The sequence below is a fragment of the Amphiprion ocellaris genome, chromosome 14, assembly GCF_022539595.1.
Source record: "Amphiprion ocellaris isolate individual 3 ecotype Okinawa chromosome 14, ASM2253959v1, whole genome shotgun sequence".
Lineage (NCBI taxonomy): Eukaryota > Metazoa > Chordata > Actinopteri > Pomacentridae > Amphiprion > Amphiprion ocellaris.
In genome coordinates this window covers 8298832-8323237 of record NC_072779.1, presented here as the reverse complement: position 1 = coordinate 8323237, position 24406 = coordinate 8298832, and the positions used below count along the sequence as shown (strand labels likewise).

At 40.7% G+C, this 24406-nt stretch overlaps 1 protein-coding gene and 1 long non-coding RNA gene across 4 annotated transcripts in view; one reads left to right on the top strand and one right to left on the bottom strand.

Moving 5' to 3' along the window:
* The window catches only part of LOC111582687 (phosphatidylinositol-binding clathrin assembly protein-like), a 31600-nt gene that overhangs the window by 6054 nt on the left and 1140 nt on the right, over positions 1-24406 (bottom strand). The window contains exons 2-18 of one of the 3 annotated variants that reach the window (XM_023291505.3): positions 16373-16515; positions 13070-13145; positions 12579-12681; positions 12047-12140; positions 11842-11953; positions 11225-11331; positions 9784-9825; positions 7780-7865; positions 6083-6185; positions 5442-5575; positions 5086-5183; positions 4749-4862; positions 4601-4631; positions 4325-4466; positions 905-928; positions 401-457; positions 154-273 (exon numbers count right to left, since the gene is read on the bottom strand). In XM_023291505.3, coding sequence (XP_023147273.1) covers positions 154-273; positions 401-457; positions 905-928; positions 4325-4466; positions 4601-4631; positions 4749-4862; positions 5086-5183; positions 5442-5575; positions 6083-6185; positions 7780-7865; positions 9784-9825; positions 11225-11331; positions 11842-11953; positions 12047-12140; positions 12579-12681; positions 13070-13145; positions 16373-16515 — 1586 coding nt within the window. The remainder of the gene's footprint in view (positions 1-153; positions 274-400; positions 458-904; positions 929-4324; positions 4467-4600; positions 4632-4748; positions 4863-5085; positions 5184-5441; positions 5576-6082; positions 6186-7779; positions 7866-9783; positions 9826-11224; positions 11332-11841; positions 11954-12046; positions 12141-12578; positions 12682-13069; positions 13146-16372; positions 16516-24406) is intronic. The other 2 variants (XM_055017554.1, XM_023291508.3) reach the window with 2 other exon arrangements.
* LOC118471723 (uncharacterized) lies at positions 14272-24308 on the top strand. The gene is made up of 3 exons (XR_004849073.2): positions 14272-15208; positions 15716-15858; positions 23790-24308. It is a non-coding gene; the product is annotated as an uncharacterized LOC118471723 (long non-coding RNA).

The following is a 24406-nucleotide window of genomic DNA, read 5'->3' as shown; positions in this document are numbered from 1 at the left end:
ACATTCTGGCATAGCCAGGCCAGCTATTTTTCTCTATTTTTCATGCTAAGCTAAGCTAACTGCTAGGCATAGCCGTTCCTTTAACTATATAGCATTTACACTAATACGTGTGTCTATGTGTGTGTGTGTGTGTGTGTGTGTGTGTGTGTGTACCTGCGTTCCCGGGATGGGTCCAAAAGGATTGGTGGGTCTCAGGACAGGCTGGTTGTACATGACAGGCTGCGGGGGCATCATGGGAACGCCCCCCATCTGATGACTCATCTGAGGGGGTAGCTGAGGGTAAGAGACAGAAAGAGGTAAGGATTAAACATGGCAATGTGGAAGGAGACATTAATCTAGTATTTACAGTAGGAATGAAAGATTTCTGTATGTATGACTATGACTAGAAGACACTCCTTACCATTCCATACACAGGCACTTGGGGTGTCGTCATAGGAAAAGCCACTGGTGCTGGAGCCTGTACACAAAAAAAAAACAACACATTTCTTAATCTTGACCTAAAAGTCTATTACAAACATAATCCTGATGCTGTCAACCTCATATCCAACCTGTCGAAGATATAAGAAGACAACAAAGGCAGAAACATTTTTACTTTCCTCAACATTTGCATTTGTTTGCCTCTTGCAAGATACCTAATCCTTAGCGACGAAAAGAGGTGCGCCATTTAGTTGACTTGCAGACTGGCAGTTTGTAATAACCACAAGGGATGAAACAACAATGCCAAGTCAGCACAATAAGCTAAAGCATCTCCTTTTTCCTGATAATTCATGTAGCATCAACAATACAAACAGCCTGATGATAAAGTGTCACAGGAATAGCAAAGGCGTTTTCTGGTGGATGAAGGCAGGATGAAGTCAGGTGCAAAGAAAACAGAATGAGGGCAGTGTGAATTGGCAAAACTTACATAGCCAGTATAGATCATCCCATTCTGTGGAGAATTAAAGAAAAGAGAGGAAAGAAAAATAGTTAAAGAATGCAGATCTGCACACTAAAGTTAAAGCCTCGCTCGTTTCTTTTCCCCAAACGAGCGGAGAAGATAAGCCAGACCATTGCTCATTCCTCATGTTACAATCACTGCAATTCAACTTTCTATTCAAGTCGTGCCGCCGGCTTTCCAAACCATTTCCCGACAAAATGAGCAGTTTGAGTTGAGAGGTCAATCAGTGCAAAATTAAAAAGATGAAACCAGACTGAATGAAAGAGACGTGTAGATAATTGGAGTGGAGCACAAAGGACAGAGACACATTTGGGAGCTCCGACAAAAGCCCAGAATGCAGCAGAAAGTTACATTCAGCCGAAAGGTATACTTGATGGATCTGAATCCAAAGTGAGATATATCATTAGGAGAAACTGACTTTACTGGCAGAATGATGGATGGCCCCAAATTAAAGCACAATGTGACACTTCTTCCTAAGATTTCTTGGAGAGTAGTTCCTCACTGGTGAACTGAATTGATGAGGCATTAGTGTATTTGACTTTGATTTTCACTTGATTGTTCTTGCTGTCACTATGCTGGTGTGTCATTATTTTTATTTTGGATGATTTTTGTAATGAACAGAATCCATGCATGCATTAGTTATACCTGCTTTATCCTATAGAAGGCACCTGGCATTGGGTGAGAGACAGACTATACCCTTTGTTTATTCCCTTACAGGGCTAAAATAAAGAGACAGATGGCCGATGCATGCTCCCACATATGGCTAATTTGGAATCATCAGTCTTTGGATGGTGGGAGGACATCGGAGCACTTGGAGAAAATCAACCCAGGTACAGGGAAAACATGCAAACTCCACATAGAAAGGACACACCCGACCCGAACAGGTACGAAACCAGACTCTTCCTGCTGTGAGATGACAGGTAACCACTGCACTACTCTGCCAATACTCTACATACACTACTGTTCAAAAGTTTGGGGTCACCCAGACAATTTCATGTTTTCCATGAAAACTCACACTTTTATTCATGTGCTAACATAACTGCACAAAAGTTTTCTAATCATCAATTAGCCTTTCAACACCATTAGCTAACACAATGTAGCATTAGAACACAGGAGTGATGGTTGCTGGAAATGTTCCTCTGTACCTCTATGTAGATATTCCATTAAAAATTTCCAGCTAGAATAGCCATTTACCACATGAACAATGTCTAGACTGTATTTCTGATTACTTTAATGTTATCTTCATTGATCCCAAACTTGTCAACGGTAGTGTATGTCCTACAAAATATCCATTGAGGTCTTCCTCTATTTTGTCAATCATGACGAAAAAGGTGACGGGTGTACATAACAGCTGCTGTAAAGCCATTACTTGAAATTCAAATCACTGACAAGTTCAAAGTTCTGCTAATGAAACCCATTTCAAACGTTGTTTTCTAGTCAAAAACTGTATGCAATGACTAAAAATGTTCCAACAATCTGATACTTCCTGCGATGGGGTGAGCCCTGAGCAAACACAAAGGTGTTTTTGATAACTGCGTATTCTCGTGTCAGGTTGATGATGGGTGAAGCTAATTACAGAGAGGGCTATCTCTCACAGACTGACAGCTGCCTCATTCTATGTGAGATTGTTTTGTTAATTTGGTTATATCAAATAATTCCAAGCATAAATCACTGCAGACTGGAACCAGCTCCAAGTGAGTGGGCTGCTCCGAATGGGGATCACTGGCAATACAGAGGGGATACAGAAATAGTGAGTACTGTTGTAGCTCAACTCCCTGTCAAGTGTTGATTTAGATGTTTGGACAACAGTTAACAATCTTAATAAGTGGTAAAAAATATAGTCTTTCAGATGGACTGATCGTTTTTTGTTTTGTGTTTGTATCATAGATTAAAATCCTAGCGGTTAACTAATAAACCTGCCGATGCAGTGAAATGAAAAAGATCAATTTTCCAAGTGCGACCTGTGTCTCTGCATTATTCATTTACCTCGTCTTGCGTGCTAGAAATTCTTTTTGAAAACATGCACATGCTTCTGATGACTCATCCTCTGCTCAGGGGAGGTTGAATATCAAATCAAACGTGATTTAGGGTGACTAGCTTGTGCTTAGTTTTTAGCAGGTAAACATGAAAATGAAGAATGTGCTTGAGGTCCAGTTTGTCTTTTCAAATGTTGTCCTGCTAATGTAACAGAACAGGTGAGGCTTATGTGGAAGTTAGTTCTGCGTGGCTCTTTAGCTCTTTATCTTTCCAGATTGTTTCATTATATTTGCTTGATAATCCACTTTTTGTGATCTAAAATCTAAATGCTGAATAAAGTGTTGCTGCCAGTTTTTACCAGTGGCCAGCATTGCATCTGAAAAATCCCCTGCGGCATTCAAAGTATTTCCCCCCATAGACCAAAATTCTAAAAGAAACATCTGTTAAACTACTGAGGATTTATTCTTTCTACTGCAAAAATTTTCTTCCATTCAGGCTTCATACTTGTAAAAGGTTCATTCAGTCTCAAATCATCAGGGGCCTTCTGCTCGACCAGCTCTGATTTTCTTGAAACTTTTAATATCATAAACTATGAATATTTAAAATGGAATCTGTGCAATTACAGATTAATATATCAAATACTTTCCCAGATCTTTTCTTTTTTAAATGCCAGTAGATCCACTTTGAGCACATTTTTTCACACATTAAAATCTGAGGCTATGTTTGGATGGCACTGTCTCAGAAACTAATTAAGAGAAAAGCCTGAAAATGTTCAATATTGTGTCTCATCATGCCATTAATTCAAAATGTGCAACAGAGACACCAATTAATCACTGATTATGGATGAGTTGAAATGGTGTCTTTATAAATACCCATATTTATAATATAACAACTTCAGGCAAATTAGAGATGGTTGAGCAGAAATTGTTCCAAAAATTGGATGATTTCAGACAGAATGACCCAAAGACTCATGCACCAGAGGAGCAATTTTCCTTTAAGTGACCAGATGCAGTCTCTGGGATCCAGCATTTAGCTGACCAGTTCTAGATCGTATCAGCCAGAGGGAAACAGTAGGAGGGAAGCTCTGTTGTGAAGATAAGCGCTGGCTGAGGGGTTGATCCAGTTTTCCTTGTGGATCCATTGTCCCTACTGCTCGCTGTTTCTTTGCTGTCCTTGCTTGAAATTACGTAAAATCACAAAATTAACCAACCAAACCAACAGGAGCGTGAGGGAGCTGTCAGTCAATGACAGATTTTTACACCCGTACAGTATCGAGAAGAGTTCTAATCAGGCAGCACAAGTGAAAACGCTCATGTAGGAGGACATCAGGTACAGTGCAGTGCCGCATATCCTCGACAGAAGCACAGAATCAATGCTGGCACTTGAGACTGAGTGCAGCTGTTAATTTACCATCTGAGGGACGGGCATGGGAGCAGGTGCCATGGGATGAGTGGTATGAGTCCAGTTGGTGCTGGTGCACATGGTCTTGGACTGCCAGCCGCTTCCTCCCGTGGGTTTCTTCTCTACGAGCTGACTCCACTGAAGCTCTGGCCTGATGCACAAACACACACAAGTGTGTTACAGGTGCACAGATGGTGCAGAACCATGAGAGATTGGACAGTGACAGACAGAAAGCGGAATAATTTGCTTGTGGCTCAGTTTTTGATGTCAGGCAAACCCACTCACTTTTTAGCTGGCGTCCCCCCAAACTGCAGGTCTGAGCGAAGGGAGAAAAAAAAAACATCAGTTGAGAGGAAGCAGCACAGTAAAGGAAGAAAAACAGGAAAAATGGAAGCGATGACTGAATATTTGGAGAGAGACACTGAACACTCACTGCCAACGAGGTTGGCTAATGAAGAGTCCAAATCGTTTGGCAGCATTTTCCCAGAGTGCAATGGGGCTCCGGGGCTGTGAATTTGAGTGGGTGGGGATGGCTTCAGCAGGTCACCTGACATCCAAAAGTAACCATGGTAACATAAAAGGAGAGAAGAGGGGAAATGAGTCAGGACCGTGAATCAACTGGTCATCCCTGTCACAGCAGATCCAGCTCTTAGAGTGTATCCAGCCCTGTTTGTGTGTGTGTGAGCGAGTGGGAATTTATTTGCACGCTTCGTCGTATGTTTGCATGATTACGTGTGTGTGTCTGTGTTGAGCTGTGCATGCGGTCCTACCTCCCCAGGCATTGTTATTGTTGGGCACAGTGTGTGTGGTCTGGATGGGGGTGAAGTTAGGCTGCAGGGTGAACAGCTCACTGGTCAGGTTTGGCACACTGCAGGAAGGAAAACAGAGTGGAGAGTGCAGCTTAGTGTTCTCATTTTGTTTTCAAAATCTAATTTACAACAACAGCCAACAAAAAGGCTTTTTGTTAAAGAACTGAGGTAACAGGATAAAAGTAAATAACAAACCGATGGCTAGTGCTATGTACCAACGCTGCAAAACTGCATTTGAAGCTTCACTCTTGCTGCAATATCCAGCGGGCATTTTTCTCTCTGTTTACATTGTCAGTGACCGCAGATGTTAGACTCACTGGTTGTTGACAGGTACGATGGGAGAGTTGGGGAAGAGGTCTGTGGCCCCTCCGCTGCTGTTGGCACTGCCCACTGACTGGGTACTGGGTGAAACATTAGGCGTCTGAATGTCGATCACCTTATGGCCGTCCTCCTGCATGGAAAGCATCAGCAGAATATAACAGATCTTATGTTACACTGTAGAATACATTTCCAGTGTTAACATCCTCTTTAAAATAAAAGTATTCCCCGTGCTTTTTAAAAAAATAAAACTAGACTCTCCTGGATACTTTTTTAGTTGAATAAAAGCCCCACTGCAGAAGTGCAGTATTTAAATTGTGAGTTCATTACTATTCTCTGCGCAGCTCTCCATGCTATGGGCCAACAGCCTGAGACAGAGCGCGTATTTCACTGTACTGCAGAATTAATTCACTCGTCTATTCAACTTTAACAACAGTGTGGAGGACAGAAAGACTTGAAATATAGATGTCTACACAGTCCACAAAGGGAGTGCTTTTTTCACACAGGCAAAAACCAGTTCATTTGTGGAAAGCTACATTTCCTGGCATGCAGTCGTATTGTTTTTAATTCAGTGTATCGGATGTATAAAGCTACCTAGACTACGTACACGTGTGATGTAAGTGTCCTGAAAATGTCTCACCTTGTGTTGTTGCAGTCGGTTGTCCTCTGTCTTGTCGTCCATGCGGCTGAGAGAGATCCCCGTGCTGGAGAGAGACGACACAGCACTGGACAAGGTGCTGGATCTGAAGGTGACACACACACATGTATGTTTTTGCAAAGCCTGCAGAATTTGCACATTGGCTACATTAGTTTATGTAGCTGCGCTTCATAGTGCTTTGTAACCTTCAAGTTGCTCTCCAGTTGTACCACTAAAAACTCATCTCTTTGTATGTTTTTTTCTAAGACAATAATCCTTCCTTGCCTTAAAGTAGCCTCGATGGAACTTTACATCGTTGCACATACGTGTGAAATCCTTGCTTGCTGCTCCTCCCACTCCTCAGCACAGCAGATCTACTACAACTCTGCTCAGACACTGTAAAACTACTCTACGCTACATGATGGCAAGTTGTAAAAATGGCAGTGATTCAGCCATACATGTTTAAACTGGAGGCAAATTCTGATGAAGGTTGATAGAAAAAATTCCACCCCTCCAGCTGACAGAATTAGTCCTTTGGGTTTGTTACTTATGAAACTCCAAGTGTCTGAATCTGCATTTTTGAGACAGAAATGCTCAGCCATGACTACATATTTGACTCATATGTCTTACAGCATATAAAAAACACCTTATAGACAGGATCACAAGCTTTGGGGTCATTAACTTATTTTTTTCACAAGACTAAGAATATACAGACAGGCTTTGTGAGAATAATGCACATCGTAAAGAAGTGTTGGATGAATTAATATTTGGACTAGAAGAAAGCTCTGATGAGGAAATTATACTTAGAAATTAGAGATGGCAATGCCAGTCTGTGCTCAAGAGCTGCTGTGCTCAATTTCTAAGAAATGAAGTTGCATGTTGCAGAGTAAATCTTTCAATTTACTCAAATCTCACAACTTTACAAGATGCTTTAGCATTTAATACAAAGCCCACATTAAATACATTGTTCATGAGGCTTATTTGGTATCAATCCTCCAGTGTAGAGACAAATATTCTGCTAAAAAAAAGTTATTTGATTAACATGTTCGAACACTTTTATGAACTTCACCAATATCAAAAGGTGAGCCAGTCACAGACCACTCCATTTTGTATGCAAACCATATATATCTTTATCTGTTTGTGGGCTTTTTTTTAATGTATGGTTTCAATCTTTTCAATCAGTGTTACACAAACAATTTGTTTCCAGTTGGATTGGAATTTGCTACAGATATCCATATTGCCCAGATGTTGGTGTAGCTCTGGAATGCAATGAAATTTGGTACAGACATTTGAATCCTCTTCTTCTAGCATCAAAATTGAAATATCTGCAAAACTAATGACACTACACTAAGATGGTTACAATGGTGGAGCAGTAAAGAGGTAAACTGCCTGCTAAACGCCACCATTACAACATTGTCACGTCATTATGAGCACAGAATGCAGACACATTTAGCTTCTATGGTAGCTGTTCGCATGGCTGCAGACTCTTGTTTAGTTTCTAAAACCAGAAAGAGTAGAAATCCCAGTAATAGCAATAGAACTTACAGCAGACCAGCAGCAGTCATCGCAGTATAGTAAAAGCAGTTGTAGCATTGATAGTAGCAGCAGAAGGAGCCGCTGAAGTGGCAGTAATGCTTTTAAAGTAGTATTAAGAGGCTGGAGTAGCAGATCTGAGCAGCTTCTTTGGGATGTGCTCATACCTGCTGGCAGTGGAGAGGTCCTTGAGCTTCCTCCCCTCCAGAGAGGCTAAATGCTGCTCCAGAGCCTCCAGGAGAGAGCTGGGAGCCTGAGGGAGGCAGGGGGAGTAAACGGGGACGGGATTGAGGGGATAACATTAGAACCACAGTCAAGCAGACAAAGTGGGGCACACAGCCTTCTTTCACCCCCTCTCCTCACTTCTCATTTTATCACACACACACACACACACACTCTGCCACACACTCTCTCTGTCACACACACTCTCACACAAAGCAGTAGCAGAATTAAGACATCACCCTCAGATTCGCTATCTACTCTACGACAGCTCTTTGTTCTGTTTTTGCATTTGGTTTCATCAGGTTTGGTTGACCAGCATGCACACATTAGCCTTGGATCATGCAAGCGAGTCCACAGCTGGACTGACAGGTCAGGACAGAGCAGAGCATCATCGCTGCAGGGCTCCAGAGTAGAAACACCACAATAATAAAAAAAAACAAACCGTCTCTGAACCATCTAACGAGCCCATGCAGAGGCCAGCAGTGCACAAACGCTCTCATTAACACACACACACACTTACACACCCATACACGTAAAGAAAATCACAATCCCAAAAAATTACGAGTTAACTCATGGATTCCACTTTCAGGTTAAAAGTCAGATTTAACGTGTTATTGATTTGATTTAGTCTGCAGATTACAAAGCAGGTGGTCAAAGGATCTAAAATTGTGTCCCACTGGAAGCCAAGGAAGTTAACTCAGTCAAATGTAAACATCTGGTGAAGAACCGGGTATGCACATTGAGCAGCTGGCCGGCACTCTTTATTGGAAAACAAAAAAAGGGATGGATGGGTTTTGTTTTGACCACATGTGACACCGCGGTTTTCACCCAGAGCTTTACATTTCAGCGCCAGAGAACACAATGCAAACACAACAGGCAAAGAAAAGATTTCTCATATACTTATTTTAAGGGGGAAAGAGAGTAAAATGCGAATTCTGGATATCCTTCTTCAGAGAAATCTAGAATATGCTAAAAGTTTAAAAGTAAAACAGACACATATCTAGAGCTCAGTAAAGGCATGGGTCACTATGTTGTTGAATAAGCGCATATAAGGTCTTCATAAGCACTACAGACATGACATCTGTGTAAAAAAAAAATAAAAATCTGCCCTTTTCAGTTTGTCACTTGATTTGTCACATTGTAAACATCCAATTATGCATCCACTGAAAAGGAAAAGCTGTATTCAAATCCTTCAGCATATGCAGTACTTATGATGGCATTATGTACACCTATCCAAGTCATATTTGCAGAAACCTATTTAATAAAAACCATTCGCTGCTCTCCCCACAGCTAATGCAAAGGGATATGATCTTTTCAGGAAATGATTTGAACACTGCTTATAAGGGCAAAAAAACCTATTTCATAAAGTTGTGCTGACTTACAATATTTGCATGATAAGCCTTTGAATCAACAGACAAGCCTTGATATTTACACTGGGAAAATGCCAGAAAGACTGCTGGAAAAAAAATTCAGACAGATACTAAGCCCCAGTCATGGTCATCTAAAATGAATCTTGCAACAAAAAAAAGGCTAAAAACTTTGGTTACTCAGCTGCATAAATGCTGCTTTAAAAAAATCTTACCTTTGAGTAAAAATTTGTTCTGGAATGATTCAAATAAGAAAAAAAAACATGAAATTCCTGAAATAATGCTTAAAGAATTGTGGAGGGGCGGAAAAAAAACATGCTGCTTCAATTCTATTTGCAGGTCTTCATTTATTGTTTCCTCTCTATTCTAGACTCTGTTCAGACAGAAAAGGAGACAAAGCGAAGGAGTTAAGGAGAGTGAAGAAGAGAGGAGGAGGACGGGGCAGCTGCAGTGTGGGCAGGTCTGTAGGGTGAGTAGGGAACGGGAGCGTTTAGAATGAAGCATTATGGGACTGACTCGACAGATTTATATACTGGTTGACTGACTGGTTGATTGACTGATTGAGATGAGATGTAGACTGACCTGTGTGAGATCGGGGCTGTCGCCCTGATCTATCCCAACTCGCTGTGTCACAAAAAAGGAGGGGAAGGATAGGGGGAGGGAGGAGGAGGGAGGCAAAATAAAAAATAAACCAAATGTAATAACAAAAAACAAGGAATAAACCAAAAGACCCAACAAACCACAAGAGTAAAAAAATAAAAGAAAAAAAAACAAGAAGGGAAGAGGCGTGTGAAGGAGGAAGAGGAAGAGGAGGGAGAAAGAAGAATCAAACCCAAGCATTCATTACTTCATGCAGTGGCTGGAAAAGGAAAACAAATAAAAGACAACGGAGGAGGAGGGGAGGAGGGCGCATGCACACGCATACAAACACCGATATATACACAGTTTATGTACACGCACACACACTTATAGGTACACGCACACACAGTGAGATCTGGTTGGAAATGAATGCGGAGCACAACGACTGATCGAACAGGCAGGGCAGAGAGGGCAGACAACAGGTCACGTGACTGCGAGGTAAGAAACATCCAAAAAAAAAAGGAAGACACTCAACTAATGTTGACTTTGAACAGAAAGAGAAGGGAGGGACACAGATGACACACAAACAGACAAACACACATTTTGTTAGACAGGTAAAATGAATGGGTCCTTAAAGTCAACGTTAGTCTGGTTTATTTTTTTTATGTCTTTGGATCAAGCGGCTGCACCCCAAACCTTCTTTCCAAATGGGAACGAAACCAAGCAGTGAGAAAGCCTTTGAAGATGGCGCAGGGGAAAATGCTACGCAGTCTACACAGGATAGAACTGTTGGTATTCACTGTGAGGCCTAGCAACTGTTCACTGGATAACAGCCATTGTAAAGAGAAAAAGAAACAATTTTGAGAAAAAGGGAAGGTAAATTAAACAGGAGGAAGAGGAGACAGAGATAGTGATAGAAAAAGAGCTTGCTTGGGCATGCAGTGCAGGCATGTGAACAGGCAGCACGCGAGGGGTCCCTCAACTGGAAGCTTTACACGAGTGGCTCTCTGATACGCTAAGACTCAGCCATTAACGGCTGACTTGGAGTAACCCCCTCCCCAGGTCAGGGCAAGAGAAGGACAGAAACAGGAGAAAATCTAGATGCAAAAAGAGACTCGGAAGATTAAGGAGAAGAAGAAGAAGAAGTTCCTGGAGGCTGATGTGCGGTCAGTAGAAGTTTGGAAATATTGACCGTAAATCAGATCTCCAGGGGTAACAGAAGTCTGGAGCGGATCTCAACAGGGTTGAAGTGTTTTATTCTCTGCAGGTTAGATTCTTCTGAGTGACGTGAGAAGATGAGAAAAGTAGATTTAATCTGTTTATGTGAAACCAGATGAGAGAAGGCCGTTGAGATTCACTCCGGACGGATATTCCCATCGTCTCTACTGGGGTTTAAACTCTTGTGTTTCCTCCTCGGAGGACCGGCAGGACAAACAGACGTTACCTCTGCCACTTTGAGAAACTCAGACAGTTTGGTCATCCTGTTGAGGAAGGTCTTGTAGATCTCCAACGCTTCTTTGCACTGGTTCTTCTTCATGTCAAAGTATTTCTCTGTGTAGCAGAAAATCAGAGAAAAGTGTGTTAACTTGTTCACCATTAGTAAATACCTAAGTAGAGTTTATTTTATCCTACTGAGGTACTAAATATTGAAACATATACAGCCAAAAAACTACTTCCAATAAATCTGGTAATGATTTGTCCAGTTGCACATGCCCATTTGTTGTTGAATAAATGCTACAGAGTCCAACTTACTATATAACCATAGATGGGTCAGGGAATCATTTAATGAACACAGTAAAGAGTCTGATAGACTGTTCTGAGCCTCTCACACCTCACTGGCTTAATAATTAATGGAGGGAAAGAAGGTGATCATTACAGTCTTTAATTGGACTTTGAGAGACAGTAGGAAGAAAAATTGATTTTCCTCCAAAGAAGGATTAAATGGAGTTGAATGGAGTCACAGTCTTGTGATCTCGACATCAGGAGCAGATTACTGCACAGATACAGAACGGACTAAACTCTGAACAACTCTGGATCTGCTGTGCTCCGCATTTAGTTTACCCAACATGTTGATGACGCCTTCGTTGTACGCAGCAAACAACCGTATGGAGTCTTTGAACAGCAGCATGAAGGCTGTGTTGATCACCCCGTTGGTCAGCTCGTTGGAGTTTGGCTGGAGGACAGGAAGAAGGAAGGAATGACAGGTTGGATTGGGATTTTGAAGTGAACAGTCTCTCACATGAAGGGGATTAAACGTGATGTTTACCTGGAAATCCAGCAGTGCATCCAGCTGGGTCTGAATGATGGGCAGAGTCTTTATCAGCTTCTCTGTGTTCATGGTGCGCATCACACCGTCAGCCCTGAAAACACACGGGATAAACAAATCCAGCTCAGATAGAACTCATTAAACATGTAGACTGTCTGTATAGAGAAACCAAAAAATTGGAGATATAATACAGATATGCATTCTTCATCCTACAAACCCAACTTTTCTTTGTTAGCTCAGTTCCCTTCCACTACTTTCTTATTTGACCACCAGGTTATGGATAGTGTGTTTTTGCTAACAAACTTTATAGGTGGACATTACTGGGTCAGCTCACTGACTGCAGCACTGCAATTATCCTGTAATTACCACTTGTGGCTATAATGGTTGCTGTTCAGAGAAAAGAAAAGTACAAAATCTATAGTTGCAGTAGAGCATGAAAAATACACTTCTGTCAAAGCAGGAACACAATGTTCACAGTCTTTTTGGATAAAAATACCCTCCATATGTGTGTAAGTTTGCGAGATTATGTTACCCTCTCTTCATCTTGGTGAAGTCCACTGCTGCTAGTCTGTAAGACATGGCTTTTTCGTTCAGGTAACGGCTGTAGCGTCTGATGAAGGTTGACATGTTGTAGCCTGGAGGGCAGAGAGGGGGCGTTTAGTTAGAGACGGCTCATACTGACTTATTTACAAATCAGGTTAAGAAGCTGTAATCCCTTTCATATGAAATGTACTACCTTCTTTGTGACCATTCTGCATTTGAAAATGTGTCACGCCGGCCCTTGCATTATATCACTTCAGTTTTTCCTCCAAAATATTTAATTACAATAGCATGTGTTTCCATTGTCAGCATCTTCTTGTACCAAACAAAGAGCACATTTTTTCAGGAGCTTTTTTCAATCCTGGACTCTTTGAAATGGGCTTATTGATAGTGTTACAGAGCCAGCCAGAGTCCGACATAAAGTCATTTTGTTAGACGTACAGCACTGCTGAGTCTACAAACAGCCAGATGCCATTAAATCACCTTGTAGTGCAGCCTTATCTAGAAAGTTGTTGAGGTTGAAGAGCGTGTTTCTGGAGGCAAGGTACTGCATCAATCTCTGAAGGAAAAAAAGAACAGAGGAACAAGTTAGTGATTTATCTCTTCCTACTGCCTGACAATATCAAGTCATGTCCACACTGATAGAAGGGCATCGCATATGTCTGGAAAAGTGAAGAGTTTGTTTGCAGACAGAAGTTTGCGGCTTTAGAAGCATTTTGACATTGAGTTTATAAGTAAGTAAATGCACCCTGGTTCACTTCAGGACACTCTTGGATTTCACTGATCTGGTGTTTGTTGGATCAGTATGACTAGTAGCCTACGGTGGCAGATGTTACTAGCTGTCATTTCACTTATTTTAGTTTGCAGTCTCTTATTACATTTGCCATTGTTTCATAAATGAAAAGCCAACAGTAAAATCATTTTTCTTTCATGAAACAGACACTGAACTTCTCAGAAACTGTAGCAGCATTCATTCTTCATGTCAGGGCTTCATGTAGGTGGTGTAAGTGGAGCTACACTCTAAAAGCAAGTGGAGTCGAATCCTCACGACAATAAATGCAGCCTCTGGATAGAACTGCTGTGTATTTCTCTCTGTTTGCCATTACCTATCAATATTCATTAGTACCATATTTTTGTTTATTTCTGTTGGTTTATTTCAGTGTTGGTTGCCAGGGTGAAGCAGGTCAGCCAGCAGACTGCAATGTATAAATATCAAGAACTGACTCGTGATTATTGTTTGCTCCTGCACAAGCATTAGCAAAATCTGTAGCTAATAATACCATTCACAATCTGCGCCTATTAGCCATCCAAAGAACCTTTCTTCCTTAACTGATGTCCTGTTTTCTGAGAGTCCTTTCCAGCACCATGTTTTAACAGAATTAAATCAAATCAAAGGTACAGTAATAACATTTTAACACAAATATAGCTTTAGTAGATCAGAAAACAGTCAAAAGTTTGGACACACCTTCTCATTCAATCCTTTTAATTTATTTGTATTGTTTTCTACATTGTAGATTAATACTGAAGATTAACACTTTTTGTTTACAACATAATTCCGTAAGTATTCTTTTATAGCTTTGGTGTGTTCAGTATTGATCTACAATGTACAAAATAATAAAATAAATACCATTGAATGAGAAGGTGTGTCCAAACTTTTGACTGGTAGTGTACCTGCAGTGTAAAGTTAAAGTGGAATAATAGTGTCTGAAGCAGTCTATGTGTTGTAAACAAAGCTTTTCTGTTTTGGCAGCCTGTCAAGCCATGTGTGCACGTGAATCCCTCCCTTTGAAACCACTGGGTCTGCCTATGCTTATAAATGAAGACAAGTGGATCAGCTGATCAAGGGAAGTGAAAGCGCAGTCAAGCATTAAGCCAGTTCCCCTAAAACACCAAAGAATGTCCAAAATAAGTATTTTATTAATGTTATTTGCCAAATTTACATGCACAATTTCATTTCAGCTCAGTGTGAGAGTCACTGTTGCTGTTTTTGAGCTCTCCCATGCTACTCCTTCTTTGGTAATGTCTGTTCCACTCTGGTAAATTCATGGTATCACGTGAAGATAACGTTACCTGAGTTGACAACAACTTGTTACGGCCATTCAATGTATTTTGTATTTCGTTTCTTCTTGTATACACAACCTTTCCGGTTGTAAATTAATGTAAATGGAGGGAGCAGGTGTGGCCAATGTTGCCAGTTTACTTTGATCTGAGATTCTGGTGGTCTAGTGACAACAAATGGCTCTCAGTGTTGCACACAGAACCTTTAAGTAGGTGTAACTGCCAACTCATTGGCCTGCAAAATATGTATAAAGGAGATTTGTTTCTGAATACATTCGTCAGAAAATAATTGCTGAAAACATGTGAGAAGACTGCAAGCCATGTAGTACAGAATGGTAGGATTAGACCATTAAACTGTCCTGTAGTTTGTCCTCTTTGCAGTTATCTCTGACTGCAGAGCTACACATTTCTGATTTGTTACTGACCTCGCCAACCTCCCAAGTGTTTGTTGTTCTCTTGTACCTTGTTTGTCTAATTTTTCTATGCTTCTCTCTCCGCCCCTTTACCCTCACCCCAACCAGTTGAGGCAGATGGCCACCCTTCCTGAACCTGGTTTTGCTGGAGGTATTCATCCTGTTAAAGAGATTTTTTTCCTCCCTTCTTTTCTTTCTCTTTGTTGGGTTTCTGTCTATAACATAATTTTGTAAGGTCTTCACCTTCCAATGTTAAGTGCCTTGATGACTCATGTTGTGAAGTGGTGCTATGAAAGAAACCCACTGAATTGAACACTTTTTCTGCATTTTTGTGTTCATTCAAATTTGTCCAAGTGGTTAATAACAGTTTTCTGTGGCGTGACGAACTCAGAACACATATTTATCGCTACAGTTTCTCTGGTCAGATTTTAAAAAAAAAAAAAACAGTGCAAAAAGCCAGGCAATACACACAGCATGTTTAAGCAACCCTGACAAATTTTCAAAACATCATGTCACCACTCATGTCACTAAAAGCTTTGTTGTTCCACTGCTTTGAGAGGGTCATCATCCCGGCTGTAATCGTTGCCGCAGCCTTTCTTTTCTGCTGCGAGGCGCTCATCATTTAACATGTTTGATGTTTTGGTTGTTGCTCTCGTAGGGCAAGCGGTGGAGCGAGGTGATTTGTCATACTGGCCATTGAAATGTCAGCGGGATACTTCATCTGCCCTTGTTGGACACATGGAAGATGTGGGTTCAAAGAATCTCACAGCGAGAGAGTTGGATTGAAATTACTATGACCTGGTGAGCAGAGCTTTTCTTTTTTTTTTTTTGACAGATTGATAAGTCAAGCTGCCTGACTGGCAAACATTCACACCCTTGTCTCTCTCTTATGATTGTGTGCAGAGAAGGCTAGCTTGTACAGAAAAAGTTCTTGTTTCATCTTTCCTGACTATGGACTAATTGAAAAGCTGACTAATAGAATAGTATTCTGCAGGAACTGATGCTTATTCTTTCTCTATAAAGCTTTAAATAAGAGGGTACTTTTTTGCTTTATATTTGTACATACCTATACAATTTCAGTCAGCAATACTGCCCACTGAGGAAATATTTGACTTTACCTCACATTTGTAGCTCTTAAGAACACAAGCCCCAAGTTTTTTAATTTGAGAAGCATCTTTGTGACCTGAAAAACCCTAGAAAGCTTCCTTTAGAGCTTGTTTTGCTGATGCAACATAATATTTTTTGGATCTTGTTGCCGCAAAATGACAAACTATCATGATGGAAATTAGTAGAATAATCATGGTGTTTGGCTCACCTCGTTGCCGTACATCATGAGGTGGTGTGTGGTGATGAGCGCTTTGAAAACCACAATCCAGCTGTTGCTAGCTGTGCGCTCCAGCAGCGTGTCTGCCAGGTGGGGGATGCTGACGTTCAGCTCATTGGTGCAGTGGATCAGGTCTAAAAGACACAAAAAACAACAACATGAAACAACATCAACAGTAGAATAAATATTATAGAGGTATAGTTTGCAGATTTGTGTCCTTACACTCCATTTGAACTCTCTCTCTATGTTATAATGAATAAAAGCCACATGGCAAAATACTAATTTACATCCTCGGAGAGCTTTAGCTGTTCTAAATCGATGAAATGAGCGGACGGCCAGGATGATTGAAGTCATATTGACTGGCGCATTAATTTTGGCTGCCTCGATAACAGCACACAAATCCATGAACAAATGATTGCTTAATGATAGAGATGCGCATAGACAGATGGATAAGAATCAGCGCTATTCAGCACTGCCACCTACCTATCCCACGACATGTCAATAAAATATTAACGTCAGAAGATAGAAGGGTGCGAATCAAGGTCAGTTCAATTCCAGCACAATCAACTTAAGGGACACATGTTTTAAAAAACACTGTCAAATGAATGGGCTGTTGATGAATAATGAATCTGAGTTTTCTACTGCAGCATGTTTGTTAGCGGTGATGGGCTAAAACTGAGATGACCCCCAACGTTTATCCTCTGAGAGTCGCATCTAGAGTGCAAATTGCCTCTTCAAAGCAAATGTAGAACATATTTCAAAAGGAAAATAGCTCAGTGTTGTGTTCTGAGTCGGATTCAAAGGTCTGACAAATGGCAGGCTGAGTGTGTTTGTGTGTGTGTATTTAAATGAAATGCTGACAAGTTAGCACAGAAAAAGGATTTTTGCTTTTTTTTAAAAGGCAAAACATAAGTGTTTGGCACAAAAAGACTGCATTTTGCAGTAAACACACAACTGGGGCAGACTATAGGAACAATGCTCTAAAGTCTTTAAGGATTTTAGCTAAAGATCAAAATGTGAAGTATGTATGGCATTTGTTTAAGCGCTAAGATTTACAGACGCCTAGGAAAACTGCACAAACATGCTCCTTCTTATGTGCCTCGTTATATTCAGTTCACTGTAAACCACAAAGACTGCCAAATCATAAATGTGATTCTAAAATGTTCACTTACTGTAAAGAAAATGTCTTCTCTGACTAAGATCGACCTTGGGCATTTTACAGTAAATCCCTTCACGTAAATGGAGTATTATGCTCCTACTGTATAAATGTTCCACGTACTCCGTTCGGTGACATTTATTAGAAAATTCAAGATCTTTTCAAGGATAAACTGTTCAAATTATTTAAGATTAATTCACGCAAGATCCATACAATTACTGTCAAAACGAAGACTGTGCAGACTGAGACAGGATCTGAGCTAATACTGGTAAAAACCACACACAGTATCTCATTTAGTGAAGGAACATTGAAACTAAAGATAGAACCGTACAAAAATCTGTCATTTCAAAAATTAAAAAATCAAGGTGAGGATCAGCAACAAAAGCTGCAGACAGTCGTAATGGCAGGAGCTAAATTTAAAAGGTCTTGGCGCTGTAGGTGAAACCACCGTGGGACTGAGAGGGAGTGAACTTGATGTCAAAGGCAGACGAGACAGAGAATCTGTACGCCGAGTTACTGAGAGAAAACTTCAAGCAGTGTGGCTTCTGAGGTAAATCCTTGGTCTGTTTCTCTCACAGGATCAGAGGTTTTCAGGGTTTATTTGAAAAAGCTCTGTGATGATTTCTGTGCCCAATGAAACACCAGAGTCCCCGGATGGTTAAATGTTTAATGCACGTCAAAGTCACCCGGAGCTCCAGCAACTCACCGCGGCTAATGCTTCAATCCTGCTCAGCCTGACTTGATTCTTTTTTAATTATTATTATTTTTGAGCATCAAAGCCTCAGCAGGAGCAACGCAGTCGATACTAAGTGTAACAATATTGATTGTAGTCCGGCGACTCATCCTGCTTTTCCTGCAATGAATCACAAACGCAGTCAGACTCTGCTACATTAATGTCATGACATTTTGTCGCCTGCTTTAGGGCCAAATATTAGTCAAACGTCTGTACACTTACAATATCGGCAAGTGAAAAGTGAAATGTGCTTATATAAACCCAAAAAGTGATCCTCAAACAAGCACATTGTGCATATATATCCATGTGCAACAATGGTAACATCAAAATACATGGTTATAAGCTAAGAAAAATCCCATTGGCATTTGTAACTACACTAATAATAAAAATCCAGATCTGGAACAGAGCCTTTCTCCACAATATAATGTCCTCCTGCCATCGTATTTCGATATTATTACAATAGTATTTTGAAAAACAAACTAATATGACCATTAATTCAATATATGTGTTTTCTAAATGTCATATTTGTAGTTCTCTGTCATTGGTTCAGTCTCATTGTCTCACTGACTAACTAGTAAACTGAGTGGATAGCTGCTAAAAAAAAACATATTTATCTACATGAGGTGGTGGAGACCCAAAACAGAGCTAGAAGCTAAATTATAATGTCGCTCCATAACACCTTATTTGCACAGGTATATATATAGGCGACATGTTCACCATATCAACTTAAAGCTGGCAGCTATAAGTCGCCAAAAAAACTACTTTCAGGCGAGTAATTGCAAAAAACTCAATGTACAATACAATTACATATAAATAATGAGTTTCTCCAGTCAGCTGTTTCCACACTCTGGCCACCTCTATGTATTTCTTTGGGCGATAATACATCAACTGGAATTTAATCATCGACATGTGACAGTGCAGAGAGCCAGAGGGGTGTGATGAAGTATCGACTGTGGGGGATTATTGATAAACTGCGCTCCGATAATATAGATCAATAACACAATTAGAAATGATATTTATGATAACAGCGTGTAAAAATGTGTGCAATTAGATTAGCGATGTGGTGTGAGCAAGTTAGGATAAAACCAATGAGGTACTGTAACTTTATTCAGCACATTAATTCAATATGGTAGTCAATTTAATGTGACCTTGGCTTTGGATAAAATGAATCATTTCCAGGGCATGTAATTGCCCAGCAAGAGAAGGTCGTTAAAATGGCACAGAGATGTTGGAGTACATGCGTGGGAGTATCCATTCATGTACATTACTGTCCTGTCAGTCTGCCTACGGGCCAAAGCTTCGTCATCTATTGTATTTTTGTTTGTGTCGTCACTTCTGTTGTCTTTTTACATAATTTGGCAGAAAGGCCCAAAGCGTGCCATCAGTGGAGCAAAAAAAGCAGATCATCATTCTCAACCCAATTTGTTGGTTTTGAAACCATCTCCCACGCGTCACCGTTACAGTCATGACACACGACCAAAGACGTCACGCACCAAAGAACACCACTGACTGGGCTCCGAGTGCAGGAGGTTATTTTTGGCCTGATTACTATTCCACTATCCCATTATTCTGTATGGCATGCTCATCATTTGCTGCGGCTAGTAAATAATCAACGTTTGCCACTGATGTCACCAACCACACTGACAAGGTTGCGACACTGAGTTAAAAAAAAAAAAAAAAGCGACCTGGATTTGCTCAGCAGTGCATTTGATTGATTATGCAATGCACTGTAGAAGTGGCATTGTAATTCTTCGTTTCTTTATGCTGTGCCTGCTAATGATGGATCAATAACATGTTGAGTGTGTTTAAAACCTGGAATGCTGCCTGTATTTATCAAACCTCTCAGATTAGGAGGCTGAACTTTACACCTCACTGATCGATTGCACTAAGAAGCATATTTAGAGATGGTATTTATATTTTGAAGGAGGAGTCCTTAATCCTGGAACAAAACCTGGAAGTTCCAGTGCACTCTGGCGACAGTCGTGTCTGAAGGCATTTTGTTTTCAGGCTGTTCGTCCATAAGCATATATGTACATTTAATTTTGCAGAAACAGCTGCAGGGAGTTTCATTACATCTGTGTAAGGGTCAATATATAATTGCAGGACTTTTTGTTATATAGTTGACAGGTATCATAGTTGACATTTTTGTGGTTTTCAGGCCTAAAATCAACATGACCGCCTATAACCAAACACCCCATGGCATTTTTACAGAAAGATTCTTCTAAATATTATATATACAATTGAGTAAAATTGAAATTGAAAGTTATTTATAAAGGTACTGTAATTAACCTGTTGTGATAAATCCACACTTGTCTAACAGACTACTTTATATTAAATAACTCAGAAAGCCTTGGAGTCTGTCCAGTCTTTTCTTCAGGAGGAAATGACATCATGTGGAGCAGGTCATGTGATCTGGAATTAACACACTTCTTTGAGAGGTGTTTTTGTAATGGGTAACTTAGTTGGAAGTGATTTCTCGGACACATACAAGTAATTTTCCATATAAAATTTGATATATTGCCAAAAAAGAAATATCAGTCATGATTATCTCAACTTAATAAAAAGAACACAATCAAAATAATTTTTGAATAAGCTCATTTTATTATTGTTTAGCTAATTAGAAGGTGGTTGTTATTAAATTCGGACAGTTATTTAGTTGACATTTTAGTGATATCTGGTCATTTTTTATTAATAAGTGATTGTTTCCATCATAAATAATTATGGAATTAATAAAGACATGATCATAATGACCATAAAAAACATTAGTTCTTGTACTTTTAATGAAAATGTATGCAAGATATATCCCATGGACTTCAAAAGTCCCTCAATTGTATATTGACCCGTAAAATGTACGCTTGAACTCCAGGATGAAATTATTAGAATTTGCTGGTCAAAGCTCAAAGGTCACTGTGACTCAACTATTTATGCACTGATTATGACAAAACTTCACACAAATGCCAACTGGGATAAAATGATGCAGTGATGGCATTTTATATCCAAAAGATCAAAGGTCACCTCCACTGTAGCATCATAATTTTCTACAAATTTCCACCCATTATTCAACATCACGCTACTGTCATTCACCTAACTCCATAGTTATTAATTAGTCATATGTCACATTAAACTCTGGTCCACTTTCATTTTGCACTAAAGCTTTTTCACCTTTTTACACATATCTATAGTTGTACGTAGCAGTTAAACATTCATTTTCCTTCTGTAAACTGTTGTACTTGTTTAAACGCATGTTTCATTTAATTTGTGAAGGTACTTTGAGAGCACATAACTGAAATACCTGGTAAGTGTTCACATGACCGATTTAGCCGATTCTGATTCTGACTGTAACTTAGGATCAGAGGATAAGATTGTGACCATGTTTCACATTTGGTTGGATTCTGAGTTTGTCACACTAATCTTGGGTGCCCACTTTCAAACTATAGTGATTGTATGGCTCCTTAAAGATGCATGTGAAGCATCCATGTTTTAGAATTTGCAGCCCCTGCTCAACAGCATCCATATTTGAAGCATTGTCGACTGTCAACGGCTACAACTTCTGCCAGAATCAGCTTTACTGTGCAAACACGTGAACACATACAAGGAATTTGGCTTTTTGTTTCTCTTCACAAACTTAGACACTTCAAAGTTTTCACTATATGAATCCAGACAAACGTGGATGTAAACTGCAACTTGGCAGGTTGGGGAAGGAATAGAACCACAAGGCTGTAAATCTAGCACCATTTTCTGGTGTCTCTCCTGCTGAGGGCTTTTATAACTGCTCCATTATCTGAAAATACGAAACTAAGTGTCTGTCGCTTTTTAGGACACCTGTTTACCAGGCAAGTTGAATAAAAAAAGACTCTCAAATGCAATCACGGTGGCACAAAGACAGCATGAGTTTCACACATCTGACATCACAGACCAGCGATCAGCTCCAGTCTTCTAAAGCTGACTCATCACAAGCTCCTTCTCGTGTTCATCAGCTTTTTCTTTGCATTCTTTACTCACTTCCCAACCAACTTCCTCTCAGTCAGTTGAGAGATTAGACCCACTGACCTCTTGATCACTTCCTTCCTGCATCCTTCCCTAACCCTAAAACTGCACCTTATGCACTCAATAGATACCAGAGAGAGTTGTACATTGTGTCATGCCCGGCAAAAAGGAGAGCAGGAAATAGAAAGTATTTTATGGTGAAAGCTAGTCATGTCTATTAGAACAGCTGCATCTCAGTGACTCAAGTACAAAACACTTATTCGACTAAAATTGCAACTCAGGCTTCCAGGAGGGTGAATTGACGCAGGCGTACTTTTTTTAGAGGCTTTTATTCCACTAATGATCAGAATAAGAGCCGCATCAGAACAAAAAAACAAAAAAAAAGCCTCATGTAACCACCTCGAAACAGAAAAAACTGACCCGCTCTGAGAGAAACTTTGTCCTTGAGAGTGGTGGCATAAACCGTTTCATAATCTATCTGACAGATGGAAATTTGTCATGTAAATGCTCCAGTTCTATTTTCAGCATATCTGCTCTCACCCTTGAGTTAAGTGACATTTACAAGTTTCTGAGATACTCCCACTCGCGGCTGGTGCTGAAGGTGGACGACCTTCTGCCATTTAATATCTGCAGGGTGTACAATGTTCTTATGAAACCGGGGCTTTTGTGGTAAGCGCAATAATAAACCAAATAAGGGTGGCAATCGCTTAATGCACTTTATCTGATTATTTTTAGCACTTTCATTCGAAAACACCCCATTTGCTTGATTTTCTTTAGTAATTTCACAATCAGTGTAGAGCAGAATACCCCTGATTTCCATCTGCACCACCCAAAACATAAAACATTAGCCTCACGCCCTAAAAACCCAACTTCTGCCACCATCAAGATAAGCTTAATATGCAATCAAAGTGGCAGTAATTACTCAACAGTGCCATTCAAGAGTCACAAAACGGGCTCACAAACTTGCCTGTGAACCTTTTCAAACAGCCCCGCTGGGTGTTTTCTGGTCTTTTAAAGCGGGGCAAAGCAACACAGCCCCCTATTTGGATGTATTATGTCGAAGTGCCTGGTGGCAGATCTTGCGAAGGGAGCCCAGAATTCCCAGTGTCACCTCTGCTGTGGACACGACCGACTAATCCACTGCCAAACTTGCCGGCTGACTGGCCGGGTGCGCGGCTGGATGACTGACTCTCATTCTGTTTTGGCACTTTGCCTTGTGGTTTCTCTCAGACTGATTTATCCACATTTCTCTCTCTCGCTCCCCCCACCACCACCACCACACCTCCCACCCATCCCTTCTGAATTAGCCATCTTGCTATTTGCCCGTCTGTCTGTCTGTCTGTCTGTCTGTCTGTCTGTCTGTCTGTCTGTCTGTCTGGAGTCTGACTGGCAGCGACCACTGATTAGCTGTGCTCTCTATTGATCACGTCAAGTAATTATAGTGAGGCAAGAAAAGCCACCTAACCCAACAACAACCTAATAATCACTGCATGCTCTCTCTCCCCCCCCCCCTCTTGTGTTTTGCTGCATAGGTAGTAGAAGCACTGACACCAGGATTGGATGACTCCCTGCTCCTCCTCAGGATGGACACACATTCATTAATGATCAGAGAGGACATGACAGTGAACTTGCATGAGGGATCACAGAAATGAGGGAAGGGGAGGGGGGGCTGGTGGTGAAAAAAAAAAAACGTTGGTGATGCTGCACAATAACGCACATTCTGTACTGAAGTGTCTCCAGGGGTTATAGTGCTGCTGCTGCTGCTGCTGATAGTGGCGTTAATAATGGATAGGCCTACACTGTATAAAGCGGCTGGTTGCAATATGATTAGCCCATACCAGAGTGGCCTATTTCCCCTGAATGACATGCACAGATAGTGCCTGGCTGTTTGCCACCCCCCCCCCCCCCCAAATCCCCTTCCTCTCTCGCCCCTTATATGTTTTAAAATTTACTGCTTGCAGTCATGGTCAGACGCATTGTAGTTGCATGTTCTCGTTGCGTAAATCACATTTTAATCTAAGGGAATGTAATGGAGCCTAATTAAAAGAGGCTGGATGAGAAGGTGGAGGTGGTGGTGGTGGTGGAGGGGGGGAGGAATAATAGATGCTGTTTATACAAGCTACCCTTTGTGAGAGGAAACATGCATGCA